The sequence below is a fragment of the Danaus plexippus genome, chromosome 25 (genome assembly GCF_018135715.1).
Source record: "Danaus plexippus chromosome 25, MEX_DaPlex, whole genome shotgun sequence".
Classification (NCBI taxonomy): Eukaryota; Metazoa; Arthropoda; class Insecta; order Lepidoptera; family Nymphalidae; genus Danaus; species Danaus plexippus.
Window position 1 is genome coordinate 1101196 of NC_083553.1, and position 15598 is coordinate 1116793.

Sequence of the window (15598 nt, forward strand, 5' to 3'; positions counted from 1 at the left end):
GTGTTCGGCCGTGTCACACACTTCAGTACAGTGGTGACAGGCCGTTGTCTCTTCCCGTTGTACCACCTCACACAGGTACTTACCGAAGCAGCCATGCCCGGTCAGCATCTGTGTGAGATGGAATGATAAAGCGCCAGTTTTTCTATTGGCCCAGTCCTTCAGGACGGGACGTATGGCCGTCATCAGATTGGAGCTGGTATTTTGCTCCCCGAGTCTCCGTTTCCAGGCTTCGAACGCCCGCTCCCTCGCACTCTTTCGCCACCCCCGGATGATGTTGGGTGGTGGGTTGCGTCCTTCCTCTTCTCTTTGGGATTGACAGCGCCAGAACACTTCGGCCAATGACTCGGCCTCTATGTCCCAAGGTAGGCTGCCCGCCAATGCGCATGCCGCATCCCTGGAAATGGTACGGTAACCGCGCACGACTCTGATAGCAAGGATTCTCTGCGTCCTCCCGAGCATTGTGCGGTTTTCGGACTGCAGATTCGCTGCCCAGATCGGTGCACCGTACATTACCATAGATTGTACCACTCCCAGATAGAGACGTCGGCACCCGAGGCTCGGACCCCGAAGATTAGGGAGGAGCCCCGCCAACGCTCCCGCAGCTTTCGTGGCCTTCTCGGACAGCCTCTTGAAATGGTCCTTGAAGGACCATTTGCTGTCAAGGACGAGACCTAGGTAGGTCATAGATGGCCTGACCTCTATACTCGTGCCACCGACCACGATGCGTGTCCCTGGTGGCGGCGAGTTCCTCGGTCTGTGAAAGATGATGGCCTCTGACTTATTCAAGGCAACTGTCAATCCTAAGGCGCGTATTCGTTGCACGATCTGTGCAACCACAGCTGTGGCTCGTAGCACTGCCTCCCTGTGTGATTGCCCTCGCGCGATGGCTAGAGTGTCGTCGGCGTAGCAGATCGCGTCTGTTCCATGTATGAAGGCACCACGGAGCACCCAGTCGTACCCAATGTCCCACAAGAGTGGCCCTAGAGCCGACCCCTGTGGAACGCCGCACACGACCTCGTGCTCCTCCCATCCATCCCGCGTCGGGAACTGCACCGAGCGGGCAGAGAGGTAGTCGTTTATGACCCTCCGTAGATATTTGGGTACTCCGTGGTACCGGAGTCCTTCTATGATTGTAGCCCAGGGCAGGGAGTTGAACGCGTTAGATATGTCTAGCGATACCGCCAGAACTACTCCGTCCTGAGCTAAGGTCTCCTCTATAACATCGCGCAGGTGCGCTATTGCCCCAATCGTTGACCGTCCCGCACGGAAGCCGTACTGCTTGGGGCTTAAACTCGGCCCCACGATGTTCATGTGTCCCGTGACACGCGCCACTATAACCCTTTCCATCATCTTACAGATCTCATCGAGAAGAACGATGGGTCTGTAAGCTGACGGTTGGTCTGCTGGTCGCCCATTCTTCTGAAGGAGGACGAGCTTCCCGGTCTTCCACCTGCGGGGTACTCTGCCATGGACCAGACCACTAGTCAAAATGGAGACTACCCGTGGCTCTAGATGTTGTATTGCTAACATCCAAGCCCTTCCTGGCACACCGTCAAGGCCTGGGGCTGTGTTTTTAGAGCCCATCTTCACCACCGCCGCATGCAACTCTTCCGGGGTAACTGAAGGGATCTCCTCTTCCTCCTCCTGCGAGTCTTCCCTTGGGGGGGCCATTGTTGGGGGAGACCAGTCGGCCCTGTCTGGGAATAGTGTCGTCACGACTGTTCGGCGCAAAATGGGGTCGATATTCTGGGTCAGGGGTGGAGCAGCGGGACGAAACTGTTGCCTCACCCACTTGTATGGCCTGCCCCATGGATCCCGCTCGAGTGTATTGAGCCACTCCTGCCAGGCTTCAGCTTTCGATTGCCGGATGGTGTCTCGCAGTGCAAGGCGTGCCGTGCGGTAGGCCTGGTAAATGGCGTTCTCTTCCTCCTGGCTTCTGAGCCGTCTCCTTCGGTACCTTGTGTAGCGTCGGCGGACAGCCACACATTCTTTCCGCAGCCTCTGTATTTCTGGGCGCCACCAGTAGGTCTTTCGCGGAAACTTGAGTGTGCTGACACGGGGCATCGAGGCATCACATATGTTGTGAATTGCCTCGTTCAGCCAGTCAGCACACTCATCGACATCGCCTGCAGTTAATGGCGCCCATGAAGCAACGATTGCCGCCTCCTGCAGTAATCCTTTGTCTAACCCTTTTAGAGACCATTTTGGGCCAACACGCGGTGTTATTGTGCGGCCCAAATCAGACGCAGAAGTAGATACGTCGAAACGTATGTATCTGTGGTCTGAAAGGGTTTCGACACCCTCCGCCACTTGCCAGTCCGTAATGCGCCGCGCAAGACTCGCACTTGCGAGAGTCAGGTCTATGATAGACTCTCCGTGTTGGCGAACGCAGGTGCTGACAGCACCTCGATTGGCCAGTACGAGTCCTACGGACGCCATCCACTCGACCACCGCATGACCTCTTGTGTTCGTCGCCGGAGAACCCCAAAGCGTTGACTTCGCATTAAAGTCCCCGGCCACGACTACAGAACGATCTGCACCACCTATGAGGGCCGTAAGACGCAGCAGGAAGGCCTCGAATTCGACCAGCGGCCTGTTAGGGGAAAAGTATACCCCCACGACTATTAGCGCCCCTATGTTGGCTGCCACAAAGCCATGGCCCCTTGTTGTGCTGCCAGGTGACGGTGGCGGCATATTGGAACCCAGGACCAAGCACACGACAGAGTCACAGTCCCCGACCCAATCAGACCTTGGAAGGACTCGATACGGCTCCGACACGATGGCTACATCGATCGACCACTGCGCCATAGACAGCACCAGGAGGTCCTGTGCTTGGGCACAGTGGTTGAGATTGCCCTGCAGAAATCTTAGAGACGCCGTTATTGAGCTTCCATCGGGGCCACTCCGGTTTCAGTTCCCGCCATAGTTGGTGGGGCGAGCATCTGAGCTTTCGTGCTCTTTCTTGAGCTCTTACTTCTCGGAGTCGACTTCATACAACTCTTGCTACCGAGGCTGTGATCTGCGGCCTTTCCCTTCTCCGCGCATAATACGCAGTGTGGCGCGTTCAGGCACTGTGCAGATTGGTGCCCCGCTTGACCACAGCGGAAGCATAGCTCGCCGCGATCGGTCTCGTTGGTGCAGGTTGCCCGCGTATGCCCCGGCTCATGACAGCGATAGCATCGCATCGGCCGCTCGGGCAGCAGCTGTACCCGTGCCACTGTCCACCCCACACACACCCTGACATTCGGTGCCGTGACCATCTTGGCGGCTTCTACAGAACACCTTATCCATGCGGTTCCGCGTCCTCTCCGATCACGGCGGATTTCTCCCACCTTGATATCGCCGGGCAAGCAATTGCCTGGCTTCGCAACGGCCTCCGCGATTTCTTCGGCAGTGGCGGAGTCGTCGAGACCGCTCACCCGCAACTCAACACATTTCTGTGGGCGAGAGATGCGCACGTTCTCCCCCTCTAACACTTCCTTTAGCCTATTGGCCATGGCGTCCGCTTTCTGTTTGCTGGCATCACCGGAGATCTCCAGGATGCGAGCTCCGGTGACAGCCAGTCTGAACTTGACTGCCGGAATATCCAGCGCAGCCAGGTCAACTCGCCGTTTTGCTTCTTCTAAGACAGACTTGTACGTTATTCCGCGCTCTTCTGCCCCTGGTTGTAGGGTAAGGACTACGGCCTCGGACTTGGGAGAACGGAGCTTTCGTTTCCCCTTTTCCTTCTGCTTTGAGGCCTGCCCACTATTTCCTTTTGGAGGCCCCTTCTTGGTCTTCCTTTTGACCACCGTTACCCAACTCTCGTTAGGAGGTTGATCCGATGCCGCTGTGACTTGCGGTGCATCGCGTCTTTTACTCGCCGCTTCAGCAGCAGCAGCAGTCTGGCGTTTCTTTTTCTTACTCACTCCTGGGCCCGGATTTGCCGGTGGCATGAGCTTCGTAACCGCAGGGGTTGACTCGTTACGCCTTTCATTATCTCGCGATGGCCCCGCGGACGTTATTGTTGGGGCCGCATTGTCTCTTCGCTTGTCCGAGGCAAGCGGTGGTCGCACTCGAGGCTCCGGTAAGAGCCGGTCACTCAGACTCTCGAGTCGGGCGTCCATACGGGCACTCATTAATGAAACGGCCTCCCGAACGGCCCGCTGCAGAAGCTCTTCCACGTTGAGACCTCCGTTGGAAGAGACCGTCCGCGAGTCGGGCTTCTGCAGAATGATAGTCTTACTTTCTACTACTGCAATATAATTTCTTTGTAATTGAAAATTATTTTCTATTTTTAATTTCGGTTAGCTATAAAAGCGTTTTTTTTTTATTTTTTTTAAACGATTATTTTTACTTTCAGGTCAAGGACAAATCTTTTAAACTTTTTAATTTATTTTTGTTGATGTTTGCATTCTAGTTCAGTCAATATAGACATTTAAAATAACAAAATTTTTCGATTACACAAAAATTGGTGGAGAGCTGGGGTTTATCGTCATAAATAAAGTTTTAAAAATACCCACCCAATGAGCATCCTATGTGTGCTACAAAAGTAATTTGGGGTTAAAAGATCCAAATTGGAGATTTTGTTTTTTCTAGAAAATGCTGTTTTATGAAAAAAATCTCGAACCGAAATTGTAGATCTTTAACTGTCCTTATGTTTTTTTCCCTACCATTTGGGACAAATTACACATGATATGCACACATTTCCTCACCATCTGTGATATACTCGGAGTTTTTTTTCCAGAAGTCCCCTGTAAATACACTCCGCTAACTGTCATGACAATTTTACTATAACGGAAACGAGACTTATTATAACTGTAAGCGAAAAAGTTATGTTAATTCGATGGAATTTTCAAATCCAAAGGTACTCAGGGATGTTGTCTTTGCAGTTTGACGTTGTTGTGCAATTTAATATTCCTTTCATTCTCGACAAATGCCTTCAACTGTTTTCATAGATTTCATCATCGTTTGTTCAGTAATCATATTTCTTGAAGCTCCACAACAAAGTTCATCAGAGTGTCAAAGAGTCAAAAATCATTCTGCTAGCCTTTGATATACACTAGGATCGACTACTTCGTCCAATTAAAGCATTTTTTGCAAGTACAAGTGGACATAATTAGCCCAGACGCGTGGAGATATGGTAGCATTTCTTTAATGCAGTCCGAATGTGCTTGCCAATCTCCCATACTTTCTGCTCTCGTAAACTCCTTTGTAATGATCAATATGCGAAAGTATTGTACCTAGTCTTGTTATAGTGTTTATACCTCGTCTTATTATAGTGTATTTTTAATATTTCAGATCCTTTAGGTGCAGCAAATACAATCTTCCTATATTTTTACATACAGAAGTTGGTCAAAAGTGTATAGTTATAAGTGTATAGTTAATACATACTCCTAATATCATATAAGTTTTCCCGGCCGTATTCATCAAAATAATATGTATAGGTTTTGATTGGTTTTTGCCACAGTTTTTGAATTATTGAAGTTATAGTTAAAATTCGCGTTTCTAAGTTTTTTTTGCAGGAAATGGATGTAAGTTTGTCTATGTCAAAAATCATCTGAAATTTTATACAAAGTATTGTACGTGGTTCTGATTTCTTTATAGATTTAATTTCTTTTCAAAGTGTCAAGTGACGTAACAAGTGTCCTGAGTAACGCAAACTTTCAATTGTTAACAGACTATATCTAGCCATAAAACCTTTGATATTAGAAATATAAACAAACCTGACCAATGCGTACCAATAATAAGTGAAAAATATCGTTCGTTTTGAGTAGATCTATTTATATACAGTCGGTATCTCGACGTGCACCAGAACACAAGTTACTAGTGTTGTTTAGTTTTTTTGGAAATATTACAATGAGGATATTCAATCAACTTCTTGCTACAGGAATAAGTAAGTTGAAATGTTAAATTTTATTGAATTTTTTTTTACAATTCTTTCTTCATTAAAATAAGGTATAACGATTTTTTCACTACAAACAATCTTTTTAACGGTTCTTAAATCTCAAATGTTAGTACTTATTGCATAAATTATACAATACATTACAAATATTATACAATTAAATATAATAATACACTGATATTTGATTAAATGAATTTTAACGATTCATTTAATCATCAGTTTATGATAATATCCAACATATAGTGTGGCGCTTCGATATTAATTTAGTAAACCAACCCAAGTGCAATAAATAACGAAAATAGACGATTAGAAATATCATAAACTTGGTGTGCGCAGTGGGTTTACCCCCGTAGTTTCCGTTTTCATTGTATCATCGAGATAAAAAGTAACCAATGTCCTTCCCTCGGCTCCAATCTACTTGAGTACCAAATTTCACCATTATCAAAATCGTTTATTTCTTTAAATTCAACATGACCATTTAGAAAACGTCGAGTCTTAAAATAAATAGAATCAAATAAGTGTTACTAAAATGGAGTATTTTCCAAGAGAACAAAATGATCAAAAGATTCAGTGTTTTTTGCATGACAGAGACAGACAGGATTAGGATTGGTCAGGATGATTATAAGTTTACTTAAGGACATTTTTATACGCTTTTTTTGTTGTACCGTATTTTGTCAAAATAAAAACATTTGGAGGTTGCATTCGTGAGTACACTACCTGGAGTTGCTCATATGACAAACTGTCACTTTGTGTGTTTGAATCTGAGCTTTATTAAAAATTATGTCAAATGGTGTTTCTAGAGAGAACTGTAGGCTTTTAAACCGAAAAGACAAAACAGTTGGAATTATTGGGCTAAAGGGAATCCAAACATTTTCTCGGTTTTTAGAACAACAGAAGCATGTTTTCTTGCTTGAGAATCGTATTGATTTTGTACAGGCACATTAGTAGCCAGATAAACCTTTTCCATGACTACCCATAAACAGATGTTTTTACACAGACATTTATTTCGTCTGCAGTGATAACCGGAAGAGACCATTTAAATTCGCTAGCTTAAAATACCACCATCCCGCCCATGATATAGTGGTTGCCTTTAATGTCCTTCAAGCCTTTATTTGCTCTTAAGTGCTTCATCCCAAACCAACAGTTTAGAGTGCTCTAACAGTCTTACGACGTCACTGCGTCTGCTAATATTACAGATATTTAGATTTGAAAATTCTTTGAAATACCAAATTTCCAAAGTTGAGAGACTAAGACCTTCACATTATATATATTAGTTTAATTTAAGTCGGTAAACATTTAACAGCACTACATGTATAAGTGACTTCTACATTGTTAACCGATGACGTTGTAAAGTCGATGATAATGAAGGACGATGATTGTGGAAGGTTTGTGATTATAATTTTGGTAATGAATTCATGATGGAAGTGTGGTGACGACGGAAGGGTAATAATGACGGAAGACTGGTGTTAAAGGTAAAATAGAGTGAGACACTATTTACAACCTATATTTTAAGAGTTTTTACCAAAATACTTTTAGCTTAAGATAATTCTTAGGATTTTTATTAAAAAGAAAAAAGATGATTAAATTGAGTCACTTACACTAAGTAAAACTCGGGTTTTACTTTGCAATAAGCAACAGTTATTTAGTGCAGGTTGGCCAGGAGTTTCATGATTTTTTCTTTGATGATCCGTCATCAGATTCTAAAAAAATATATTCTAAAACCCTTCTCTAAAATTAAGATAACAATTAATAGTGGAAACCTCGTCCAAATAGCATCAGTAGTTTTTGAAAAAAATGCGGACATCCGAACTCGTTTTTTAAAGTCGGGAAATAAGTATTCTATGTCGTTTTTCAGAGTCCTAGTCTAAATGTGTACCAAATTTCATTCCGATCAGTCATGTGGTTTTCGCGTTCAAGCGAGGCAGACAGACAGTATTAGTTATAATTTGGCACAATCAATTGAATACTAATTGAAACATGAAAAGAAATAAAAATTTAAAAGTGCTAGAGCCTAGCTCTGATCTGTTACTACTGCTTGACCGGGGAAGACCCTCTCACAGAAATCGTCGTAAAGTAGTTTCTAATGGCTGCGTTTTATCTGATGAGTGAGAGAGCCGGTTGCCCTTTCCCTGTTCCCGCCTTTTCTTGCCATTTCCTAATTCCCACCCCTCTCTCTTTCTCAACAACCAAGGTTGACAGCTCATTCGCAACATCTCCTTTGTTGCGGATGTCCATGGGTGACCGTCAATACTGCCCATCAAGTAGGCCGTCAGCTGGTTGGCCACCTTTGTAATAAAAAGACTATAACATATATAAAAAAAAAATGATTTGTTGTTACTTAATAATAATGTAAGTATTATCTTTAAATCAGAAATCAATAAATTTTTAAATGGTTATGGTCTTGATTTATTACTACTTTTGGAATAAATTATTGGTTCTGGAAAATATATAACGAATTTTTGTATAAAAAAATATGATGAAAAAAAAAAAAATCAAAAACTATATAAAACACAATTTTTTTTTACTAAATTATAAGTAATTTCGACTTCATGATCCTGTATAATGCACACATTTTAAATTCCATCTCAACACATATTAGAACGTCAATCTATTCTGCTTTAAACACTCCCTTAACTTAATTAAAATTAAATTATTAAATCATCACATATACTAAGAATTAATGTAATGACGTTGCTGTTTCTCAAAAAGGAATTTCATGTAAATGGCCGGTATATACATGTATAAATATTAATTGTTTTTATATTACTCTTTGATATTATTTATTGTATATATATATATAGAATTCCGTCATTCTAAAAGTAAAATTCTTATTAAGACAAAGAATTTATTTTATATTTTAACAAATAAAAATAGATACTTAAATTTTATTTTCAAGTTTTACTCGACTCTAAAGTTTTTTGTTAATATCATTGATATAGCATTTTTTTTATAAGATAAGCCAAACTCAAGAAAACTCTAATTTTTTTGTCTTTAAAAAGGACTTGTACAGCAAACGGCATCGATTGAATAATTGTTTTTAAGATGACATTTTTATTCCAAATTTAATTGACCGAAAAAGTGACCTTAAATCACATCAGTTTTCTATAAACTAGTTTCCATCATACAGGCATTAAATAAAATAAAATGAGAGCAAATAAATATCAAATCATTACATCAATAACCCCCAACCTGTCACAGCTTTGCAAAGCCAAAGACCTTTACAGAAAATATAAAATAGCCGGGTCACTACGAGATGTAGATCTCGGTCAAATTAGAACACAATTCTTTGAGTTTGTTGTAAATAGATTGACAATAGCAGCGAAGGACTTCATTTTGCATTATGGAAGAATTAGTACAATATTTGGAAAACTTTTTAAAGTACTAAAATTGAAAATTTTGATAACCATACCATACTTATGGATATATCATATCGCTGACTTTCCTATAGGGATGCCGTCTAGCTGAGTTATATCGCCGTTTATTTTTATTTTGCGACATCATCTAAGGATTTATTTTAATTTACATGGTGTACATAAAAACAATCTTAATGAAATACCTACTCAAGCAAAAAAATTATATAAAATCATAAGAATTTATAATCAATTGATGTGAATAGCTTTAAGGCGTTTATTTCATTTTTAGTTATTAATTTTTGAAGGTGGTAAAATTTTTATATTGGGTATATAAATAAAGTCGGAGCAATGATGCCTTCATTGACACCTATGTGAACTTTACGTAAGACCTGCGTAATATACACGTGTCCACCATAAGTTACTTGTTACGGGTATAACTCCAAGGATTTAGCGTATACAAAGTAATGTCCAAAAATATCTTTATTTACAACATCATATAAGAAACCACTTAAGTCAACAGTATGTCGCTATTATGTTATAGATGTATTATACTCGTGCCTTCCTCGTCAAAGACTCAGTCGATAAGAAATCAAAAGCCGTTATAATGTTCCAGAGACATACTTACTTAGACAAAGGCTTATTCGTACATAGGGACAAACAGCGGTGAGTAATTTCATTGTATACTTTACAGTTATTGAGTGAAGCGAGCAAAATGAGCTGAACGCTATACTGGCGACTCAAGTCCTTCATCCACGGAGATTGTCTTATCATCGAATGCCCCATAAAGTCCAGTTTCTTAAACTTGATATGTCAGTTATTTGAGGGGGGGAGAGGGTTATAAAAAAATGAAGCGGATAAGTAATTTAAATTATAGGGCCCGAAAACGTAACGTAATTTATATACTATATTAATTGATAATTATGATGGAAAGGTTATTTTTTTATTATCTTATATGTTCATTATGCTACTTTTCAAGAAAGTAGTTCAAACTTTTATTTATAATTATGACGGATAAAAGTAAATAAGTATTACGTAAAAGGGTATAACACGAGACAAGCAAGTCAAGGAACATTGATCGCATTGATAAAATAATTATTTCTAAAAAATTAACTGTTCATAAATAACCATTGAAAACCCTATGGATTTTAAAATTATTTTCTTTTCTTCTTTTTCTTTCTTGGTCCTATGTCCCCTAGATGGGGCAGAGGGCATCCACAGTACGTCGCCATCTCGTTCGATCTTGAGCTTCGCCTTTTATGTCGCTCCAAGTCTTGCCGATGTTTTTGACCTCTGCAATGATCGTCCGCCGCCAGGTCTGCTTAGGGCGACCACGTTTCCGCTTTCCTTCAGGGGTCCAGTCTAGGGCTTGTTTCGGTATGTGTTCCGGATCCCTTCGGAGCGCGTGGCCGATCCACTTCCACTTGCGACGTTTGATTTGCAGGTCAATCGGTGTCTCACCGCAGCGTTCCCAGAGATTAACGTTGGAAATTTTCTCGGGCCAGTAAATACCGAGAATACGGCGAAGACACCAATTGACGAAGACCTGAAGCCGATGCGAGATGTCCTTAGTAACCTTCCACGTCTCACATCCGTATAACAGCACGGATTTGACGTTGGACCGGAATATTTTGAGTTTAACTCTCCTGGTTAGTTTCCGCGACTGCCATACAGGACGGAGTTGCGCGAAGGCTGCTCTTGATTTGGCGATTCTCGAAGCGATGTCCTCTTCGGCACCTCCACTCTCCGATACTATGCTTCCTAGGTAGGTGTATTTGTGGATTTTTTCTATAGCCTCTGTGCCAATGAGCAACGGCAGAGAGGTTGTTGCTCCGCACCTCATCTCCTGGGTCTTACGCGTGTTTATTTTTAGCCCCATCTCTAATGCTTCTCGTCGTAGGTCGTCCAGTTTGGTTTGCATGTTGGCGTGTGTATGGCTCAGCAGGCATAGGTCATCGGCATAGTCCAAATCTTCCAAAGTGCTGGACAGTCCCCATTCTATGCCGCGGCGCTTGCTTTTCGTCACTTTCTGCATGATACCATCCAGAACGACAAGGAAGAGAATAGGAGAAAGGAGACACCCCTGGCGAACACCTGCATTGACTGGTATGTCCTCCGACAAAAGACCGTTGTGAATTACTTTACAGGAATATTTCCTGTAGAGGGCTTTTATCAGGTTAATTATTTTGTCGGGGACTCCAACTTCACGTAAACGTTCCCAGATACCTGTCCATCTTAGCGTGTCGAAAGCTTTTTCGAAATCCACAAAGGTCAAATACATTTCCCTCTGCCATTCTGATGCTTGTTCGAGGATTATGCGTAAGGTAATAATCTGGTCGGTGCACGATCTGTTGGGTCGGAATCCAGCCTGTTCTCTGCGAAGAAGAGGTTCAATGGCCCTCGATAGTCTGTCTAGGATAATCTTGCACAGCACTTTAGACGGAGTAGAAAGCAAGGTAATCCCTCTCCAGTTGGCGCATTCACTGAGATCTCCCTTCTTTGGCACAGTGATGAGAAGCCCTTTAGTCCAGTCATCCGGTAACTCCTCGGCTGACCAAATGTTCCGCAGAAGAGGTGTTAGCTAGAGGTGTTAAAATTATTTTACCAACTAAAATTTCTTTTACAGCTTGTTACATATGTGTGACCTACGGACTACTATACACACTCCCGTCTTCTACAGTCAAACTCTTTACTTCAGAGAATACACCATTAAACCGAGTTATGACAGTAGCTGAAATATCAATTATGGGAAGCATCTCATGCGCTAGCACGTTTGTAATGATGCCATTTTATGGATATCTCTTGGGCGTATTTGGAAGGAAGCGTTCCATAATTATTTTATATTTACCACAATTGGTACGATTTTAAAATTACTGGTTACTATTGAAACGGTTATCTAAAAAATAAAATTTATATTTCGGGAGCAACAAATATTTCTTTATTTTAGCTGGCATGGATATTATTAGTTACGCTAAAAAGAGTTGAAGCGCTTATTTGTGCGATGTTTCTCTGCGGTATTGGTGGAACTCTATTTTCCATTTTTCCCATCTACATCAACGAGTTTTGTGAACCATCCATCAGAGGAGCCCTGAGTTCCAGTGGTATAATCTTCCATGGAGTAGGAACATTATTATCTTATTGGATAGGTGGTACAGTACAGTATACTACAATGACCTATATAGGACTGAGTTTGGTCATCATTGGTATGGTATTAATCTTATTCTTAAAAGAATCGCCTTTGTATTTGATGATCAAGGGTTTGGAAAAAGTAAGTTTTAGTATTTTTGTGTTATAAGAAAGTTTAGGTTGTATAACACGAATATGAGCTAGATTATTTTACCTTTCAGGAAGCTGCTAAATCCATCGCCTATTATAAAGGACTGAATCTTGATAGTATAGAAATCATATCTCATTTAGAGACCTTAAGACAGCTTATAACCAGTGACATCAAACTAAGTATGATATATTATTAAAAATAAGGTGTTAATAAATAAGGAAAACTTTCGAATTTGATTGACCATGATATTTTGATTCACGAGAATATTTTTACAGATGACATTCCGGAAATGGAGAGCTTAAACTCAGAAATAAAATCACCCCAGCAAAATTTATCAATATTAAAATTTTTAAGTAGGTATCTCAACAACAATGACAATGAATGAATTTGCTTTAAATATATCTTTATTATATATAAAAGGCTTTGTTATTTTAGGGAATTCGCCTTCTTCTCGTCGTGCACTTATCATACTAATCGTTATTTTTACCACATGTATATTTCAAGGCTTGGCTATAGTACAAGTATTCGCACAACCTCTATTTGCGACTGCGGTTCCGAGCATGTCATCAACTTTATCGTCCGTTATATTTGCCTTGACAATCGTAATATCTGGCATCTTTGAAGCCGTCTTAGTCGAAGCAATTGGTCGACGAGTAAGTTATAATGTTAAAGGATATAACAAATAGAATGTAATAAAATGTACGAAATTAAAATCATAATTCAACGTTACTTTTTTCAGATGTTATTAATAGTCACTTCAATCGTAACCGGTCTGTTGTGTATAATTTTAGGGGTGAAAATACAATTTCAGTGGGGTCCAGGGTGGTTAACAGCTGTTTTAATATATATTTATTCCAGCACCTTTTCTTTTGGAGCTGGTGCTGTGCCTTATGTTTTAACGGGAGAGATATTTCTTCCTCAGGTAATTATTTGTCAGTTTCTTTTTCCAACAATGGGTCTCAATTTTTTTTTAATAAATATGGAAATATTGCCGTTTAAATGAAATGTTCTATCCAATTAAATTCCATCATAGTCTTCTCGCTAATACTATTCATCTCATGAAATACATATGTAGTAGGCTGGTGGGGGTAAACGCATGTGTTATTTGTTGTGGAGTTATAGAATTCAATCATTCGCGCTAGTTTATTTATTACGATTACGATTATTATGTATATAATAGGACCTGTGACATATTATACTAGATAGAATAGAATAACTTTAATGTACTGAATGAGATAAAATACTTTTTTAATACTTTTATTGGTGTATATATGTTTTTTAGTTTGATAAATAAGGTAATATGTAATAACAATATCCTCGTTACAATAATAAAGACGAACTTTGACTCGGTGATCCGGACGTTAGTTTTGTTTAAATATTTTGTGTACGTCAAGTCAGTCTCGTCTTTACGCTGTCTTGTAACTTGCATACCCCTAGGTAAATTTTGCGATGACTTTACGAATATTTCTTAGTACTTAATATTCACTATTTAATATCCTTTTTAATTCAAATTATAACATTGTATAAAATGTATTTATATTGTTAACTTCTTTCATTTTTCAGATCAAAAGTTTCGCCAGCACCGTCGTTTTTGAGTGTTCTTATTTTTGTACCTTTTTAATGCTTTTTATGTTCAATCCGCTCTTCAATGCTTTTGGTAAATATTTCATATTGAAATATATATGTAGATTCTTTTCTATTTGAAAAATTTATATGAAATACAAATAATATAATTAAATTGTTTGTTTTTAGGTCTGGGACCAATCTTTTATATTTTCGCCGGTTCCTGTTTTTTAACAGCTCTAGTTACATTTTTTTTTCTTCCAGAAACAAAAAACTTGCCAGTAGATGTAATTCAACGAAAATTTTTAGAAAAAAAATTATTTAAGTAGTTAATTTTTATGTTAGACTTAGTAATTTTCGCTTAAAACAATTATCGAATTAATTAAAATTATATAATGTGTCAGCGGTGTCTAGGTTAAAACCCATAAGAATTAATATCACAAAGAACACTTTACGACATCATTTTATTTTATATAATAATTTTCGGTAAACTAATTTATATATATATATATATAATTTTGTAGAAATGTATATATATATAGGTATAATGAATTCAATTTCAACTATCTTTTAAAGATTTTTTTTTTAAATGTAGTTTCAACTTCCGCTTACATTTAAAAACGTTTTGTTAGAAATCCTGATACATATTAGGTAAGTCACAGATTATTTGATTATCTTTATGGTATTGGCATTTGTCATAAAAAATCCATTCCTTTATTCATTTTAAATTATGAAAGTAATAAAAAATGTTTTGAACCATTGTGGGTGAAGCATTAAAATATTCATATTGATTATTTTTCTTCCTCAACATTTTCGATTCACCAACAAGACATTGTTGATATTACTTTGATTGTTGTTATTGTATCAAAACAATTCGGAGGAAATTATTTAATGAAATTTCAATTGGAATCTATTAGCTGTAAGATCAATTTTGATATTGTAAATTAGAATGTATTATTGTTCGATGTAAATACGTCCAACAGTCGGACAGGATAATAGTGGAGCACACGATAGGAGTGGTAACCGATAATGGGCCATAAAAAAGGGCGTAAACTTAGTGAAGCGCGTAAGGTTAGTCTTTCTTCGGACTTGAATCTATATAGAGCTCTCAGCTTCCCACAAAACTGTCGGGTTCCTTGGTATAAGTGAGGTGTTGTATATTATGTAGCTGTATTATTCCGATACGCTTCTCGCGAGTGTAATACTCGATAAAGCGACGGTTCTGTGTATGTCTTATTATTATTTATAATGTGTTAATGACTGTATTGTAAATAACTTAAATAAATTTATTCAATAGATATATATTTTATTTTTTGCGTCAAATTGGGATAGTGAATTTCTAACATACGTCCTAGAGATTTATATAAATCTTCAACTTGTTAGCTTATCTCGCCAACCATGTTGGTTTGTTTAGTATCTATTATTTCTGTAAAATAGGGATACCTTCGGATTCCTTCTCACTGCTGAATGTACTGTACCAGTTTCTGATACTGATAAAGTAGAACTAAAAGAATGTGGTATAGA

At 39.6% G+C, this 15598-nt stretch overlaps 1 protein-coding gene across 4 annotated transcripts; it reads left to right on the plus strand.

Annotated features, from left to right (window-relative positions):
• The first annotated feature begins 5779 nt into the window (after positions 1–5779).
• On the plus strand, positions 5780–15374 carry LOC116775148 (facilitated trehalose transporter Tret1-like). Of its 4 annotated transcripts, none has more exons than XM_061524704.1 (10): positions 5780–5875; positions 9779–9900; positions 11861–12090; positions 12182–12502; positions 12582–12690; positions 12787–12864; positions 12947–13164; positions 13251–13433; positions 14075–14168; positions 14264–15374. In XM_061524704.1, the coding sequence occupies exons 3-10, from the start codon at positions 11956–11958 to the stop codon at positions 14401–14403; spliced, it is 1278 nt and encodes a 425-aa protein (XP_061380688.1). In that variant the 5' UTR covers positions 5780–5875; positions 9779–9900; positions 11861–11955; the 3' UTR covers positions 14404–15374. The 4 variants fall into 4 exon arrangements, with proteins under 4 accessions (XP_061380688.1, XP_061380690.1, XP_061380691.1 ...); XM_061524706.1 differs by having other exon boundaries at positions 5795–5875; positions 9851–9900; XM_061524705.1 differs by lacking the exon at positions 5780–5875 and adding an exon at positions 8836–9698.
• Positions 15375–15598: the final 224 nt, after the last annotated feature.

Coding starts and splice junctions, on each gene's coding strand:
- LOC116775148 (XM_061524704.1), top strand. CDS start 11,956: ATGACAGTAGCTGAAATATCAATTATGGGAAGCATCTCATGCGCTAGC. Junction 13,165..13,250: donor TCGAAGCAATTGGTCGACGA/GTAAGTTATAAT, acceptor TACTTTTTTCAG/ATGTTATTAATAGTCACTTC. Junction 14,169..14,263: donor TCCGCTCTTCAATGCTTTTG/GTAAATATTTCA, acceptor GTTTGTTTTTAG/GTCTGGGACCAATCTTTTAT.